Below are 19,231 nucleotides of genomic sequence, written 5' to 3'. Positions count from 1 at the left end.
AAACTAATCAGACATTATGAAATATCACCACAACTCAAAGAAGGGTAATAAAATATTTGAAATCGAATGGAGTCACAATAGAGTTACGTCCCTTGGTTAGTAACGCGTCGGACATGTGGATGGGTTGTATGGTATGGTACACGTGTTTGAGTGCGGTCTGTGATTATGGAGGGGCGGTGGGATAGCCTAGTGGTTACAGTGTTCGCTAGTCACGCCCAAGATCCGGGTTCGATTCCCGACATGGGTACAATGTATGAAGCCCATTTTTGGAGTTCCCCGCCGTGATATTGCTGGAATATTGCTAAAAGCGGCGTAAAACCACACCTACTCACTCACTGTGACGGAACCACTTGAGTGTAAGGGGGATGTTGTGATGGGGTGGTTGTACGTTTGTCCGGTGGGGGTGGGGTGTGGGGGCAGCGTATATGTATGCATCTTGTGTGTAGGTAGATTATGAATGCTTGCTGTGGAGTGATGGTATGTAGCTATTAATATAAACTATGTTCGCTTTTATATATTTTATTTACTGTGTGATGTATTTTAATATTTATTTTACTGTAATGTAACCTATTGTATTCTATTGTGTCTAATAGGCCATTCTTGGTCGGACATTTAGTACAGTTGTATCTTCTCAATGCTTGAATGTATGTAAATAAATGTGTGACAGATTAATAAAATATTTTTTCATATTTTTCTCTCTTCATCTGTGTGGTCAAGTTCTGCCAGGCAACTGAACCTCTACTGGTAGGCAGCAACGGCCCCATGAAGATCCGGGTTGGAATAGGTCTTCAGCAACCCATCCTGTTCGTAAAAGGTGACAGAAGGGACCGGTGGTCAGGCTCACGGACTTGGTTGATGCATGTCATCGAATGATTACAGAGCTCCAGATAAGCTTTTGGTGTTGTGGGTATTTTACCCATGCATTTTAAAATAATTGGGTATCAGTAATTCTATCTGCGTATTCAAATTTCTGTTACCAACTAGTTTTTACACATGTGGGTATTTAAGTTAAATTTTTAAAAACACTATTCATCTAGTCCCTGCAAACTGGTGTCGTGTGGGTTCGAGAGCTTTATAGGACTCAAAAATACCACGATACTTCCACAAGAAAGTGTGATGGTAAATGATCATGATGTAACTGTCATCGTGGAGTTTGGCAAGGTTGACGGAATGCCCGTTTTTTTTCCAAATAGGTTGCTGATTTGTTAATCGAATACGCAGGGTTACTTCACAATATTTTGATGATACGCACAAGTTTTATTTTTGTAGCGTATCTGTAATGTTCGTTGCGTATTTGATACGCTTGGATTATATTTTACTGTGTATTTCTGATGCGTATTTTACGCAGTTACGCAGCTTATCTGGAGCTCTGAGATTGATAGATCATTTAACGTGTTATAGTTGTTCGGTCAACTAGGGCCATTTACACCTCGCCAATGATAAAGGTTTGCTAATTACCCGGATAGTTCATAGAGTAGTAAGACTGCCACACGCTTTAATATAAGCGCGAATGACATTCTGAACGTCATGGCGAACGGTGTTCCTAGAACATAAAAGTCCAGCCAATGAGACGTCAATATTGAGAACCGTGATAGACTTCACCAGTTTCTTATGTTGATTTACATAGTTTGGACAATGCAGTAAATAAAGAGCCGCATGTCATCGTATCGCAACTGCGTGGGTGGTTGCTCATGATGTCAATCTCTAGATTGTGTGGTCCATACTGGATTATTGACAGCCGTCAAATAGCTGAAATATTGCTGAATGTGGCGTTTAACAACAAACAATCAAAACTAAGTATCGGTGTAGTTGATTAAGGGGGCGTACTTTCGCCAAAGTTAGTTTATAAAACTGAAGTTATAAAACTTTGTACCATCTGAACATAGACAGTATCTCCATAAAATCGAACATAAATGCAAGGATTGAAAACTTGGTTATAAAGTTTATTGTAAACATATAGTATGTATACATAGAGAATACTACACTCATTCTCGTAAGATACCATTTTTTTACGAAACAAGTGGACTTCCAATGATATCTGACCTAGCGAAAGCGATGTCAAATACCATAGAAAGTTCACGAGTTTCGTGAAAATGGTATCTAACGAGAATAAGCGTGGTATTTTATTGATTACCTAGGTTAAATATATATTTAAGTGTAAATACATAAGAACTTTCGTTCGTTGACAGACCAAACTGAAACCGGTTGCAAAATCTGGTTGTGCATGAATATTGATAGATGTCCAAATATGGGCATTATTGACATTTCTATGCACGCGCTTTAACAACATGCGCCTGCAGTTGTGTTTGCAAACAAAACTGCACCGACGCTCAAGATCCTTTTGGAAGAATTTCTTCAAATTATAATAATTCAAGCGCCATGTTGTTAGTACGCAGGACACCTGTAAGAAAATTTGAAAAGTCACATTAGCGCCGGGCTTTGAATATCGGACAAAGAGTCACTCGCACTGCCGGTGTCCCGACTGTGCAATCAAAATGATTCGGTTTCCTTGATCTATCAGCTGAATTTATATCCTGTCCGTACCATTTTGGAAGATGGAAATCAGAGTGTTCGCCAGAGACATTCATGTCTGTACCACTCTATACTGAAGACGTGAAAATCAACAAATTCAAGTCTGCTTGCATGTCAGTGACAGCTTCGAACGATCGAAGGGCAAGGTCACCACCGGAATAAGAAAAGACAACCGTGATCTACTCACAGCGTTTCATGCCAGAGAAGGGGAAGGTTATTGCTCTCATTTGGGATATTTATGGGCCACATAAATCTGAAATCAGGTACACTTCTACGGAGTTTTTGAATGATTTGTATCTGAAATGTTCACTTTGAGTGATCTGTTCGTGCAGTCGTGAACAAACAACTCCCGAAACAGCGCCACAAAATACCTTCGAAGGAGACACTAATGGCACAACCGGATCATCCCAAGTAAGTCTAGATATCTGACCAGATAGTTTAAACTGACTTCATTTCACCACGTTTATCTGTTTACGTTAAATCAAATTGAACATTATGAAAGTTGTCGGGTACGTCACGCTGATTGGGACCCTCGATCTCTTGGTCGGTAGTCGTACATTATGAATGGATATAGCTCGATTATATAATGTATGTAGAAGCTCTATGCATAACTTATACAGAATGCAAACCGAATTTGATGCGTGTGACTATCTTGTTTGGTTTAATAAAGTGTTTGTAATTATCTCTTGCTCTCATGAGATTGCTTCAGTTATGCCTTGTAGTTGAATGAATTACGTCTTGCGATTTTTTATGAATGAAAAAAGTAGTTCCAGTGTGACAGAGGTCACGGTTATCGAATCAAAACGAATTAAACAAGGTCAACCTTGTACGACACACGTGTGACGCCCGGATTTCATCATACCACCTGTATCTTCACCACGTGGGTAATATACTGTCATATTTCATCTCAAGATATATATATAGGGGGCACGGGTGGCCCAGTCGTCTAAGGCGCCGCGATTCGCTGTGCAGAGTTGCGTCCCTTGGGCACGCCAGAAAGCTATGATTGTGGGTTCGAATCCCGGTTCGCCCCGATTATGTTACTAGGTTTGTCAGCACCATACCCGTGCTCGTTGGTTTCACCGAAGTGATAAACGTCTGAGACCTGCACCACTTCGGGCTTTCCTCCCACATTAAGCTGACACGCCGTGATATGACTGGAATACTGTTAAAAGCGGCGTTAAACCCAACTCACTCACTCACTCAAGATATATATAATTGAATAAAGAGTTTTCATATCATGGAATGATATAAAAATAAAAGAATTAATAAATAAAAGTCATACACTGCTGGGCAAAAGAAAGTATACCCCATGTTTCATGGTGAAACAAACAAGAAATGATTTTTCTATGGTGATGTATTTGATTCGGGTATCACAGTTGTGTTTTGGACATAAAGTTTTCAGTGTTTTGGCGCCTGTTTTAAAATTGTAGTAAGGGGCGGTCGGGTAGCCTAGTGGTTAAAGCGTTCGCTCGTCACGCCGAAGACCCGGGTTCGATTCCCGACATGGGTACAATGTGTGAAGCCCATTTCTTGTGTCCCCCGCCATGATATTGCTGGAATATTGGTAAAAGCGGCGTAAAACCATACTCACTCACTCACTCAAACTAGTAACGTTTTGATCACGTGTGTAATGATTTGGTCACATTTTTCAAGTGTATTCTTTCTTTTGCCGATGTTACGGATAATATAACACGAACAAGTACTTGTTCTAATCTCCTAGACGAACTGAACAAAACATTTAAGAAGAAAAGTATGAGGCAATGTTTCACTCCAACATTCTGTCAATTTCTAAGGATTAGTTTACAGATGAAAATATGCATTTCGAGATAATTTAAGAGCATGGTCAAACACGGTAAACATTTCAAATATTGAAAAACACGGGAGCATATATGTTGAGCCTCAGTACCAACTGCGCACACACCAAATTTCATAACATTTGGCCATTAAGATGTTTTGTTAGTGTGGCTGTCATGGTAGCCACTTTGAAATCAGATTCGAACCTCTGAACAAACATGGGGTGGGGTGGGGGTGGGGTGGGGTGGGGGGTGGGGGTCATCGTCGGTGGGAATAAGTAAAGTTTCAGCTTCCCTGGTCAAGTGGAACTTGAGGAGAAGATGTATGCAACGGGCGGACGGCGCACGTAGGGCGATGGACCATCGGACCACGACATAGGCGCTCTTGACCTTCAGTTAGTTGAGCTACAAAAGAGGGAAAGTCATATGTTCCCAGACTCCACACCCTCTCATGTCACACATATATATTGCGTGATCGATTTAAACAGTAATCGAAACACAGCCCCCAGCCCTCGCTTCCTCTCCAACCCATCCATATTTTACTTTATGGTTGACTCCTAAATGCTGCGGCTTAAAATAATATACTGTTGTGAAGAAAATCTTCAGTACTGTTTGATTTCTTTCTCGTCCTTGCAAAACCCCTTTGTCTTGCCTCTAAGTTCAGGACTCTTTGGGGGATAAGAACAGGCAATTTCTTAACTGAAGAATCTTTCCTTTTCTGAGCGTCCTCCGCAAAGACATCTTCGTCTAAAGATTCTTGTGATGTTAAAGTCAAACGGCTCCCATTTCGTGAGAAGGGAGTTGTCGTTCCTGACGACACTAACATCCCATTCAAATCTCGTAGATCCGGTAACGACACTGAGTCTCTGCGAGATCTACCTCTGTCAATGTGTCTTGCCTTCTCTACAAATCGTGAAGCAATTTGAGGCAGACCTGACCTTTGACCTCTTTCACTGCACACATCATTCCGGGGTGTGACGTCATTATCCCGAGGTGTGACGTCATCGTCTGCGGCACTGTCGGACTGACGATGTAACTCTGTATCACTGGTACATTGAGCTTGATGAAAAGGTGCACGGTCAGCTGAAAAACCTCTTTCGGGTAGATGACGTTTAGTCACATGGTCGCTAGTATCCAATGACTTGCTGTGGTAGAACGGCAGGCGGGGATTCCCGTTGGTGTTATATGACTTTAACGACAGGGGTTTACTCGCAGTTGGAACAGCCGCCGGAGGGAGCCGAGGTTGTCTTTTGTCCGTCCGCTTCCGAAGCTGTCTGACACTGGGGTGGGCGGGCCTGCGATGTTCCAGCAACTGAATGATGTGTCGGTCTCCTCTCTTCTGGGCGACATCCATTGCTGTCAAACCTGGAATAGACAGAGAGGTGTCTCGAGTGAACAATACTTCAGCTATGTGAGAATTATCTGTAAATAATCTAGTCTAAACAAGGCACAACCAATGATAGATAATGAGTGACAATGGTTTTACGCCGCTTTTAGCAATATTCCAGCAATATCACGGCGGGGGACACCAGAAATGGGCTTCACACATTGTACCCATGTCGGGAATCGAACCCGGGTCTTCGGCGTGACGAGCGAACGCTTTAACCACCAGGCTACCCGACCGCCCCCAATGATAGATAACACTCAATCAGGCATGTCGGTCCGATCCCAAATTTTGCATTAAGCTACCATGCTTGTCTTAAGAGGCGACTAGCGGGATCAGGGGGTCAGGCTCGCTGACTTGTTTGATGCATGTCATCGTATTCCAGTTGTGTGGTTTGAAGCTAATGATTGTCTGGTTCAGACTCGATTATTTACAGACCGCCGTCATATAGCTGGAATATTGCTGAGTGCGGCGTTAAACAACAAACAGACAAACAAGTGAGTGAGTGAGTGAGTTTAACGCCGCTTTTAACAGTATTCCAGTTATATCACGGCGTGTCAGCTTAATGTGGGAGGGAGGCCCGAAGTGATGCAGGTCTCAGACGTTTATCACTTCGGTGAAACCCACGAGCACGGGTTTGGTGCTGACAAACCTAGAAACATAATTGGGGCGAACCGGGATTCGAACCCACAATCATAGGTTTCTGGCATGCCTAAGGGATGCAACCCTGCACAGCGAATCGCGGCGCCTTAGACGACTGGGCTACCCGTGCCCCCTATCGTTGTGAATTAACACGCAATCACCCATGTCGGTTCGATCCTAACTGAAGTGGTCCCTAACAGTTTTGTTTGTTGTTTAACGCCGCACCGAGTTTAATTACAGCTTTATTATGGCGATCTTTAAATAATCGAGTCTGGATCAGACAATCCAGTGATAGACATCATATAAACGTTCTACGCCGTCGGCGTACCATGACACACAATCAACCAAGTCAGCAACCCCGACAACCCGATACATAAGGTCGCCTCTTTCGACCAGCATGGTTGCTGGGGACACTTCTAACAGGGGATTCCCAGGTGCATCAAACATCCGACACTGTAGGCTTTTTTCTATAGTACGAAAGCCCAATGGTGCCACTTTGGTAGCAATTTGCTGTAAACTGAAACGTCTCGTTATTTCAAATTTGTTTTCGTAATTTCGATTATTTTCTCGTTATTTCAAGTTTAATTAAAAACGCGAAATTTCGAACTTTTTCTCGACTCTTCGAATATTTCTCGTAATTTGATCATGTTTGTTATGTCAATAAATGGAAACTTATTTTAACGTATTTTAAAAATAATATGAAATAACGAGAAATTTTGAATTAAAACAAATAAACACGATGGTGCCAAAGTGGCACCACTAGACTTTCATGGAATCGTCATGCATCGAAACTGAACGGACTTATTTCAGCGCCTCTTTAAGTCGTGTCTTCGCAAAGCTACGATGGAGACACCTACCGCTTTGGCGAAGACACGTGGGTTTTGTTTTGTTGTTTTACGCCACACTCAATAATATTACAGCCATTTGACGGCGGTCTGTAAATAATCGAGTCTGGACCAGACAATCCAGTAATTGACATCAATCCACTCGGCTTTGGCATTAATCCTCTCAAATGGGATACGATGACATGCATCAACCAAGTCAGCGAGCCTGACCACCCGATCCCGTTAGTCGCCTTTTCCGACAAGCATAGTCGCCTTTTATGGCAAGCATAGTCGCCTTTTACGACAAGCATAGTCGCCTTTTACGGCAAGAATGGGAATGTAAAGACACGTGGGTTTTCCGGGTAAGTCAATAATAGGTCCCAAGCAAGCTACCTTTTTTAGAGGAGTGGCAAAGCTCGTTGACCTGACTGATTGCATCTCGTCGTATCCCAGTTGAGTGAATTGAGTATTTGACGTTGTTAAAACCAATTCCTGTGATTGACATCATAAGCAAAGATATCCACAAATGGGATACGATGACATGCAATCAACCAAGTCACCGAGCCTGTCCGCCCGAGCCAGTTACTCGTAACGACAAACAGGTTGCTGGATTTGTTTTTTTTGTCTAACGCCGCAATCAGCAATATTCCAGTTATATGACGGCGGTCTGCAAAATAATCGAGTCTGTACCAGACAATCCAGTGATTATATCATGAGCATCGATCTACTCGGCTTTGGCATTAATCCTCTCAATTGGGATACGATGACATGCATCAACCAAGTCAGCGAGCCTGACCACCCGTTAGTCGTCTCTTACGACAAGCATAGTCGCCTTTTTCCGGCAAGCATGGGTTGCTGAAGACCTATTCTACCCCGGGTCTTCACGGGTCTACAGGTTGCTGGGACCTATTCCATTTGAGAATCTCCATGGGTACGGGTATTGAGGAACTCAAAGTGTATTGAGAAAGTCAGCTAATACTTAAACATTAAAATCACCTATATTGTTCTTGGCGTTGAGTAGCTCATATGTTGTTAGATCACAATCAAGTATGTTCTCTATTATGTCAGAGTCCCCGCTCCGGATCGCATACACCAACACCGTATTTCCGTCATTGTCTCGCTGTGTGACGTCACTACACCGTGACGTCACAAACTGCACAACGTTTGACTTCCTGGCAATGCAAGCATGCATCAGCGCTGTCCTTCCTTGAGCATCTTGAGCGTGATAATCCGGGGTCTTTGCGTCCAGTGAGTCCAAAATGGCACTTTCACCGTAGTTGTCGAGTCCCATGTGGCATATTTTCATAAGAAACGTCTGTAGATCGTGAATTCTGTCCCTTTCGTCCGGATCGAAATCTTCATCATCAATAGCGTTCAATAAATCGTCAATGTTTCCGGTCACTATTGAATTCTGGGTACCGGATGACATCGATCCCTCTGAGTCGCACATGCTTATGTCATCGCTTCCAGATGCTGTAATGAAATGCATTCATTTAGTGAAATAAACAGTTTTGTGATGTTCGTTTAAATTTCGACCTTCTTACATACCGTAAAGTGATTCTGTCCTCTGTCAGTACTTTCAACACACAGGAAAAAATGTTGCTTCAATATTCTCATTCTAGCAGGAAAAGGACAGGTTTCACCAAGATGACGATCCCAAATGGTATAGCTAGAATATTGTTTGTTTGTTGTTTACGCCGCACTCTGCAATATTGCAGCTATATGACGGCGGTATTGCTGAGTGCGGCGTAAAACAACAAACAAACAAACATTTACTTACAAAAACAATAAGGACGTTCGTCGTGGAAAATAGAATGATAACGTTCACCCTGGACATTCAAACAATTAAATGGTGACGTTCACCTTTTAACTCGCTAACAAAACCGATGACGATCAATCAGACGTAAATATTCATTACTATTCTCTAAAAACAGAATGAATTCAATACCATAGGTCATAAATATAAACTATAAAATCCACCAATGCTGGCGTCCAACTTCGATTATCGTAAACAATGAATTCGAAGTTTTTTCGCCGTGTTGGAAGGTTCCAATATCTAAAAGCGGAAGGCACATTACGAGCGATGCCGTTCTCAGAGATGTGGATTGTCGTAAATCTGACATCCGCTACGGGTCGAACAACAGACTGAGTTGTAGTCAGGTCGAACAGTCACTTCAGTCGATCGTTTATCAAAGCAGAACCTTTCAGAATCACAATACACTGATATTGATTTATTGATGTACTTTCTTGGAGAGCAGACAATGGTATTCGGTGTTTAGATATATTCTCTGAAGCGTCCTTTGGCGCGCAAAAAGAATTATGCACAAAAGAGCGGAATTATCAATACACGGTGTTACCAGGGTGACTTAGGTCGCCCCGGAAGTGTTTAAAACCATCAATACGCCCCAAAACCGTGTTTAACCTGCACCAAACATAGCTGTATAATTTTTTGTGCCCTGCTTATCGACAGAAATGTCTCTAAAGTCATGCTTAACGCTCTCGGAACAGTAATTTAAATTAATAACGACTGATTTCAAGGATAATACATGCTTAATGTAAGATACAGTTACTTGTGTACGTATATACCGATGAATTTGCGTATAAACTGTCCGGTCAATGGGGTCAGTTTGAGATTTTGAGGGGCGGCATGAGTTTTCTTTTTAAAAAAGTAATGTGTTCCTGAAACCCGTGGGACCACCTCCGTGGTCAAGTGTTAGAGTGTCCAGAGTGCAGACGGTCGTGGATTCGTTCCCCGGCCGCATCATACCAGACATTTAATATATGGTATTTGTTGTTACCCTGCCTGGCGCTTGGAATAAATAGGATAAAACAAGGAATGGTCGGCTCGGAGTCAGTATACTCTCTGGTTGGTTGGTTGGTTGGTTTACGCCGCACTCAGCAATATTTCAGCTATATGAGGATGGTCTGTAAATAATCGAGTCTGGGCCAGAAAATCCAGTGGTTGATATCATGAGCATCGATCCACGCAATTGGGATCGATCACATGCTTCAACCAAGTCAGCGAGCCTGACCCGATTCCGTTAGTCGCCTCTTACGACAAGCATGGTCGCCTTACTCTCTCTGAGTGGGGTATTTGTGTTTAATTTGGGCATAGTATCTCGGTGGGCTTGCACTATAAATTAGTCCGGACTAGTACAAGCAACCACACACACGTCGCTACACACGAGCAATAACCATTGGCCTGAAAACCCCGGCAAAGAGTAATTTGCCCCCAACCTTTATCAAACAATGATAAACCCAACACAAGACATGATAGTTGTCTTGAAAATGTCGATTAATAAAATGTTTGGACTCCTAAAAGAGAACATAACTGTATAAGTATCTTGATAAGAAAAACATCCTGTCTCAGATCACCCAAACCCCCACTACATTCCGCACACTCCCCGACTATAAAATATACCACACTTAGCAATTGTTCGCACTTCATCACCATACACATGTCATACGAAAGCCTAATGATGCCAAATTTGTAGCATTATTTATTTATTGTAAATCGAAATTTCTCATTAATTAAATTATTTGTCGATTTCTATCAAAATATCGGTTATTTTATCATTATTTCCGTATTATTTTAAAAATAACGAATAAATAATGGAAGTAACGAGAAAAAACGCGAAATTTATTTTTTTAAAAACATTAAGCTTTCGTACTATACAATGCATTCAACGCCTCTCATCTACCAGAGTGCTGTGTTATTGTCCGACAGTGTTATTATCCTGCCCACGAACTGCACTGTATGGTTGTCGACAGACAATGCAATGAATGGCCTACTCACGAGGGTGATGAATATTATATGAGAACGGAACAACTCATGGGAGTAATAGTTCCAGGGATTAGTCAGTCTGTTTGGAAATACGCCCAAATGAATAGACCGAAATGAGACTCGGTGAAGCGTCCAACACCTTGATTGGTATCTGTACTAATCCACTGGGTCATTCAGACTCCTGGTCGAACTGGCAAAAACAACATGGCTTCTCCAGTGAGTGAGTGAGTTGGGGTTTAACGCCGCTTTTAACATTATTCCAGTTTTATCACGGCGTGTCAGCTTAATGTGGGAGGAAAGCCCGAAGTGATGCAGTTCCCACACGTTTACCACTTCGGTGGAACCCACGAGCACGGGTATGGTGCTGACGAAACTAGAAACATAATCGGGGCGAACAGGGATTCGAACCAACAATCATAGGTTTCTGGCGTGCCCAAGGGAGGAATTCCCTCGCGTCGCCTTGGACGATTGGGCCACCCGTGCCCTCCTTCTCTTGTGAATCTCGAATCGTGCACAGTGCGGAAGATGACACGAGGGTTCTGTTTGTTGTTAAACGACGCACTAGGCAATATTCCATCTATATGACTGAGGTGAAAAAGTACTGCACTGGCGCTTAGTCAGCACCTAAAGAATACTTTTCCATATTTCAAATTATTTTATGGCAGACATGTGGATAACTTTTCCCAATTTGAAACATCTGTGAAGAAAATGTTGTCCGATTGGAATTCAGTATTCCATATTTTGACTTTCGAACACGTGACTTGTCCGGTGCACGTGGTATCATGACGACATTAAAAATGATGCTTCCGATATAGTCGAAATCGTACATAGGATTCTGCGTTGTCAGAGTGAGTGAGTGAGTATGGTTTTACGCCGCTTTTAAACATATTCAAGAGAGGGACACCAGATTTGTTGTTTGTTTTTTAACGGCGCACTCAGTAATATTCCAGCTATATGACATAGTCACCTTTTACGGCAAGCATTGGCTGCTGAAGACCTATTCTACCCCGGAATCTTCACCAGAAGTTGGCCTTACACATTGTACCCATTTGGATAATCTCAACCAGACCTTCGGTGTGAAGCGCAAATTCTTTCCCCATAAAAACGCCCCACCGCTCCCTTTTATCAGAGATGTCTTCTGATTATGTTTGGTCATTCTCACTTAAAGCCGCCTTCGGCATTATTCAAACTATATGACAGCAAACCAATGATTAATGTATGCAATGTGCCTCGCCGTCAGGCTACGATGATACGCAATCGACCAGTATATGACTGAAAATATACATTGTCAATGCAAGAAAAATAGCCAGCCTAGACTCTCCGCCGACACCGAATCTACGGGTGGCGCACAGACAAACACAGCTGTGAAAACCACATAGACCACCGAAATTCAGTGATGAAAGTGGGGGTTCGCGAAAAGTCTAAGCATTCAAACAATTTGCAAGTAACTTGTTATTCTGAACCTGTGAATTGTACTATGAACACGGCATTTCCTTGAGAGAGCCATTCATTTAGGGACGAGAGCAAGTGGGTGATTGAGTTTGCGTTCGTGCATGCAGTCTAACGCCGCTCTGAACAGTATTCAGTGATACAGGTTTCCGACGTTTACCAACCAGGTTAAACCCTTTAGCGTGGGTATGTTGCTGAAAGAACAAGACACATAATCGGGGAGTGCCGGAATCGATCCCACGATCATAGATCTCTTGCCTGCCCATTGAGCAACGCCTTTGTCAACTGAGACACCCATGTCCCCTATATGGATATAACAGATACGTCCATGTCAACCTTGACATACATAATAACGGATAAACGAGTGAGACACAACCACATCCGTGGTCTAGTGGACTCCGCAATCAGCAATATTCCAGCTATGTGAAGGCGGTCTGTAAATAATCGATTCTGGAGCAGACAATCCAGTGAGTTATATCATGGGCATCGATCCACGTAATTTGGATCGATCACATGCTTCAACCAAGTCAGCGAGCCTGACCACCCGATCCCGTTAGTCGCCTTTTACGACAAGCATAGTCGCCTTTTACGGCCAGAATGGGTTGCTGAAGACCTATTCTACCCCAGATCTTCACGGGTCTATAGGTTACTGGGACCTATTCTAACTGGGAATCTCCACGGGCTACGGGTATTGAGGAACTCAAAGTGTATTGAGAAAGTCAGCTAATACTTAAACATTAAGATCACCTATATTGTTCTTGGCGTTCATAGTCGCCTTTTACGGCCAGAATGGATTGCTGAAGACCTATTATACCCCGGATCTTCACCGGTCTGTTTAATAAAAGACATTACAACGGTATCGTCAAAAATATCTGAGGGAAATATGAAGGCATCAGGTAAATATAAAAACTTTCATTATAACATCATGCATATTTCAAGGAGTAACTTTGTGAAATCAAATGGAACACGGGGAAAACGATCACGGCATCATGTAAAATAAGAGGAAACTATCACGGCATCATGTCAAATAGGAGGAAAACTACAACAGCTTCATGTAGAACACAAGGAAAACGATCACGGCATCATGTAAAATAAGAGGAAACTATCACGGCATCATGTAAAATAAGAGGAAACTATCACGGCATCATGTCAAATAGAAGGGAAACTAAAACAGCTTCATGTAGAACACATGGAAAACTACCGCGGCATCATGTAAAATACGAGGAAAACTACCAGGGCATCATGTAAAATACGAGGAAAACTACGACGGCATCATGTAAAATAAGAGGAAAACTACAACAGCTTCATGTAGAACACAAGGGAAACTACCGCGGCATCATGTGAAATACGAGGAAACCATCAGGGCATCATGTAGAACACAAGGAAAACTACGACGGCATCATGTAAAATACGAGGAAAACTAAAACAGCTTCATGAAGAACACATGGAAAACTACCGAGGCACCTTTTAAAATACGAGGAAAACTATCAAGGCATCATGTAAAATACGAGGAAAACTACGACGGCATCATGTAAAATAAGAGGAAAACTACAACAGCTTCATGTAGAACACAAGGAAAACTATCGCGGCATCATGTACAATGCGAGGAAAACGATCACGGCATCATGTAAAATACTAGGAAAACTACGACGGCATCATGTAAAGTAAGAGGAAAACTATGACGGCATCATGTAGAACACAAGGAAAACTACCGCGGCATCATGTAAAGTACGAAGAAACCATCACGGCATCACGTAAAATAAGAGGAAAGCCAAAGCAGCTTCATGTAGAACACAAGGAAAAATATCACGGCATCATGTAAAATACGAGCAAAACTACGACGGCATCATGTAATATAAGAGGAAAACTATCACGGCATCATGTATAATACAAGGAAAACTATGATGGCATCATGTCAAATAAAAGGAAACCATCACAGCATCATGTAAAATACAAGGAAAACTACAACAGCTTCATGTAGAACACAAGGAAAATATTGCGGCATCATGTAAAATACAAGGAAAACTACAACAGCTTCATGTAGAACACAAGGAAAATATATTGCGGCATCATGTACAATACGAGGAAGACTATCAGGGCATCCTGTAAAATACGAGGAAAACTATGACGGCATCATGTAAAGTACGAGGTAAACTACAACAGCTTCATGTAGAACACAAGGAAAACGATCACGGCATCATGTAAAATGAGAGGAAAACTACAGCAACTTCATGTAGAACACAAGGAAAAATATCACGGCATCATGTAAAATACGAGCAAAACTACGACGGCATCATGTAAAATAAGAGGAAAACTATCACGGCATCATGTAAAATACGAGTAAAACTATGATGGCATCATGTAAAATAAGAGGAAACCATCACGGCATCATGTAAAATAAGAGGAAAACTATGATGGCATCATGTAAAATAAGAGGAAACCATCACAGCATCATGTAAAATACGAGGAAAACTAAAACAGCTTTATGTAGAACACAAGTAAAACTATCACGGTACCATGCAAACCACGCGGAGAACTGTCGTGGGCTTAAGTCAATTAAGACGTAACTATCGTGCAGATTAAGGGGGAAAATATCTGGGCATCATGTTAAATGTGAAGAAAACATTTGCGGCAGCATGTACTATTGCTGCAGAAACGTTCACTGCATTGTATAAAAAATCCAGGAGAAACTCTCACATCCTCTGGAACCCGAGCGCAATTGTCACCGCATCATGTAAAATGTGAAAGGAAATTTAATTATTTCTGCATCGTCTAAAATACCAGGAGAAACAAGCATTGCATCTAGTATCAGTAACACCATGGTAACAGCACCATCTATACATGAGGATAACCATGAAGTGGTGTCTATGACAAACATACACCGGACTGTATGACCACCTATTTCTTTACACTAACACACTAAAAGGCTCGTGGATTTTCAATTATCAATGTTACATAAACAAACCCTTTCACTCCGGAACACTGTGCACAATGCTATGTCGTCGACCGGAATGCAAACCTTTCGCTGGCTTGGTGCAATATAACACTGTAGAAACAATGAGCAATATCGACCTTCAAATTCAACAAGCACAGCTCAATAGAATGAATCGATCTCAGAATCTTTCAGCATGGAAGCATACCGATTTTTGCTGGAGATGCATGCATTTGTGTGTGTGTGTGTGTGTGTGTGTGTGTGTGTGTGTGTGTGTGTGTGTGTGTGTTTGTGTGAATGTACGTGTGTGTGCGTGTATGAGTATGTGTCGATAGTCTGAGCTTCATAGGGATTTGTATATGCTATTGTCTTTTTTTTCTTGTTTTAAGCCGAACTTAGCAATATTCAGCACGGAAGCACAGAGCTTTTCCTGGAGATGCAAGCAGGTGTGTGTGTGTGTGTGTGTGTGTGTGTGTGTGTGTGTTTTCCTTCTCGGGTTCAAATTTTGCATTTAATCACGACAGTTTTGTCTTGTGCGTTCATTACCTGGCACAGTTCTTAGTTTTTTTAACAATACTTGCCAATGTCTGTCTGTTGTTTAACGCAGTACTCAGCAATATTCCAGCTGTATGGCGGCGGTCTGTAAATAATCGCGTCTGGACCAGACAATCCAGTGACTGATATCATGAACATCGATCCACGAAATTGGAATCGATGACATGCATCAACCAAGTCAGCGAGCCTGACCACCCGATCCCGTTTGTCGCCTCTTACGACAAGCTTAGTCGCCTTTTAAGGCAAGCATGGGTGGCTGAAGAAATATTAATATTCTACCCCGGACGGAATTTATATCTATCACTTGATAACCCAGTTTGACGAAAACAGTGTTTCCATTTGGATTCGAGCCGCGCAATCCACACCAAAGGCGATCGAATGTCGTCTTCTGACACGGTGACATTTTCTAACATCAAGCTGATCGTTATTCCTTTTGTGATGGAGATATTTGTAATTTATACCGAGTGTTAACTGGGGAGCACATGTGTGATTTTCAATTTAAAAATATATTATGTTAAAGATATTATATACTGGCGCCAAGTCAGTCATTCAGAGAATACTTCTACATGGTTTATATATTAAAATATAATTTGATTTAAAACATGAACAAATTCACACAAAAAACAACCGCCTATAAAACATTGCTGATAGGGATCCTTGACATCTTATCATCAAATTAGATTTCTTCTTATCTTAAATTTCAAAACTGGTAGTGGGCGGTTGGGTAGCCTAGTGGTTAAAGCGGTCGCTCGTCACGCAGAAGACGCGGGTTCGATTCCCGACATGGGTAAGATGTGTGAAGCCCATTTCTGGTGTCCCCCGCCATGATATTGCTGGAATGTTGCTTTCGCCCCGCGGTTTACACTGAATATAGATTAATTTAGTACCTTTAGTTTAAAAGAAACGTAAAGATATTAGAATTGGTACTCAGCAAGCCATGTGATCGGACGTTTACCAATTTTTCAAAGACACGTGTTTGTAATGGCAAACCAAAAAACATAATCAGAGCGAATCTTGGAAGTTCATGATGTAAATCACTGCGTTGTGTGATCCAGAGATTAGATTATTGACAGATCGTCGTCATGTTGCTGGAATATTGCTAATTTCTGCGTAAAAACAACAAGTTAAAAAAAGACAATAGCATATACAAATCCCTATTAAACTCTCGAAAACACACACTGGGGAATTATTTAAAGCCGAAATTCTTTTATTTCATCAACTTGCCACACTCACGTACGGCGTCAAACAGACAAACAAACGCAGTGATCCACAGCGCAGTAGCGTCAATCATAATAATAATACTATGAGAACACAGTGATTTTTGTTTTGTTTGTTGTTTAACGCCGCACTCAGCAATATTCCAGCTATATGACGGCGGTCTGTATATAATAGAGTCTGGACCAGACAATCCAGTGATTGACATCATTAGCATCGATCCACCCAATTGGGATCGATGACATGCATCAACCAAGTCAGCGAGCCTGATCACCCGATCCCGTCAGTCAGGCTATTTACGACAAGCATAGTCACCTTCTAGGGTATGCATGGGTTGCTGAAGACCTATTCTATCCCGGAATCTTCACGGGTAAGAGAGAACACAGTGAAGAAGCAGAACATGTTTCATTAATTAGTCCGAATTATGTAACTACAGGCCAAACACACTTTCGTATTCTCTTTTTGAGATACACACACTACAACAGTGCGAAGTATGCATAATTCAGTCAATGAGGCGGCTTGTCTTCCCTGGGAACAATGAGGCCACCGGCCCATTTGTAACAGCGGAACAAGTGTGTTCACATGGAGACATGTTTCATTGTCAGTCAGACAGGCATACGCTTAAATGTCGGTGTTAGTCAGTGTTAACGACGGTTTGAACAGTATTTCAGTTATATCACGGCTTGTTAGCTTATTTTGGGAGAAAAACTTTATGATCACTTTGGGGAACACCAGTGACGAAATTAACCCGGGATAGGGTATGCGGTTCCAGCATGGCTAAGGGACGCAACTCCGTGGACCAATTGCGACTCCCACTGCCCTGGAGTCATTAGTGTCACTTTGGGATTAGTATTTTGCGTTGATATTGGCATTGGGCATAAGCAATATTGAGGATAATACTTTTGTTCAAACGATAAGACAGCCTCCACGGTTTAGTGAAAAGAGTACCCGGATTGAGTTGGTTGGTTGATTTGTTGTTTAAAGCCGCACTCAACAATGTTCGAGTCTGGACCAGACAATCCAGTGATTGACATCATGAGCATCGATCCACGCCATTGGGATCGATGACATGCATCAACCAAGTCAGCGGCCTGACCACCCGATCCCGTTGGTCGCCAAGCATATTCGCCTTTTACGGCAAGCATGGGTTGCTGAAGACCAGTTCTACCCCGGATCGACGCGGGTGTTATGATGGAAGCGAAACATAATTATATATATTGCCCGCGTACTTTCCTCTCCCAGCCTTAACTTGTGCACGTAATGCCCCTGATCGAACATTCTATCTATAAACAGATCAATCAACCTTGTCTATTTCCTATTTCACTGCAAAGGCGTACATTTCCTTCACTGTCAATCATGCAATTTACATTATGAAACGTGAAGGTTATATGTGTGTCAGAATCTTACCTTTGTCGACTAATTGGCGTTGTGGGGAGAATGTCCAAGGTTAGATTCAAGAATGGAGGAGACTGCGAGTGTAGGCTGTGACGGACGTACCTGGAAATCGATCATCCCGCTGAAGAAACACTGACAGCGGGCTATGTATATTTCAGAGACATCCCATGGGAAAGAGCCTATCAGTAGGCTTTAAAGCTGTCACGCACGCATGGGCTTGTAAAAACAGTGTCGGGTGGAAACACTAACAGCAAGTGTGATTTCATTCATGTCGGTGATCATGTAAACGGAGAACGTTTTTTTAGGTTGAATTATTTGTTTGTTTGTTTGTTTTTTAACGCCGCTTTAAGAGAATATCAACCGAGTGTTTGATTTGAAATATTTCGATACGAATCGATACTCGACGCTTGTTGATATATTTGGCCGATATATTTGGCCGTCCTATACCTGGCATATTGCGGCGTTAAATATCAAACCAACCAACCAATGATATCTTTGAAATAAAATGATTCATCGTACAGCATCTTCCACGTTTTGATTTAGTTTTGATTAAGGTAATAGCCAATTTCTTGAGTTTTACAGTACATCTTCAGTGTCAATGTTTGTTTGTTTGTTTGTTTGTTTAACGCTGCACTCAGCAATATTCCAGCAATGACGGTCTGTAAATAACCGAATCTTGATCAGACAATCCAGTGATTGACATCATGAGCATTGATCCACGCA

General features: G+C 42.0%; 1 protein-coding gene across 1 annotated transcript; it reads right to left on the bottom strand.

The window, feature by feature from the left end:
* Positions 1–4,898: 4,898 nt before the first annotated feature.
* On the bottom strand, positions 4,899–18,605 carry LOC139460704 (ankyrin repeat domain-containing protein 34B-like). Its single transcript, XM_071242182.1, has 3 exons — positions 18,521–18,605; positions 8,175–8,651; positions 4,899–5,693 (listed from the first exon to the last, which is right to left on the bottom strand). The coding sequence occupies exons 2-3, from the start codon at positions 8,626–8,628 to the stop codon at positions 4,900–4,902; spliced, it is 1,248 nt and encodes a 415-aa protein (XP_071098283.1). The 5' UTR covers positions 8,629–8,651; positions 18,521–18,605; the 3' UTR covers position 4,899.
* Between the last annotated feature and the right edge of the window lie 626 nt (positions 18,606–19,231).

The sequence above is a fragment of the Haliotis cracherodii genome, unplaced genomic scaffold, assembly GCF_022045235.1.
Source record: "Haliotis cracherodii isolate W230 unplaced genomic scaffold, xgHalCrac1.p SCAF_14, whole genome shotgun sequence".
Taxonomy (NCBI): domain Eukaryota; kingdom Metazoa; phylum Mollusca; class Gastropoda; order Lepetellida; family Haliotidae; genus Haliotis; species Haliotis cracherodii.
This window is presented reverse-complemented; position numbering and strand designations above follow the sequence as displayed.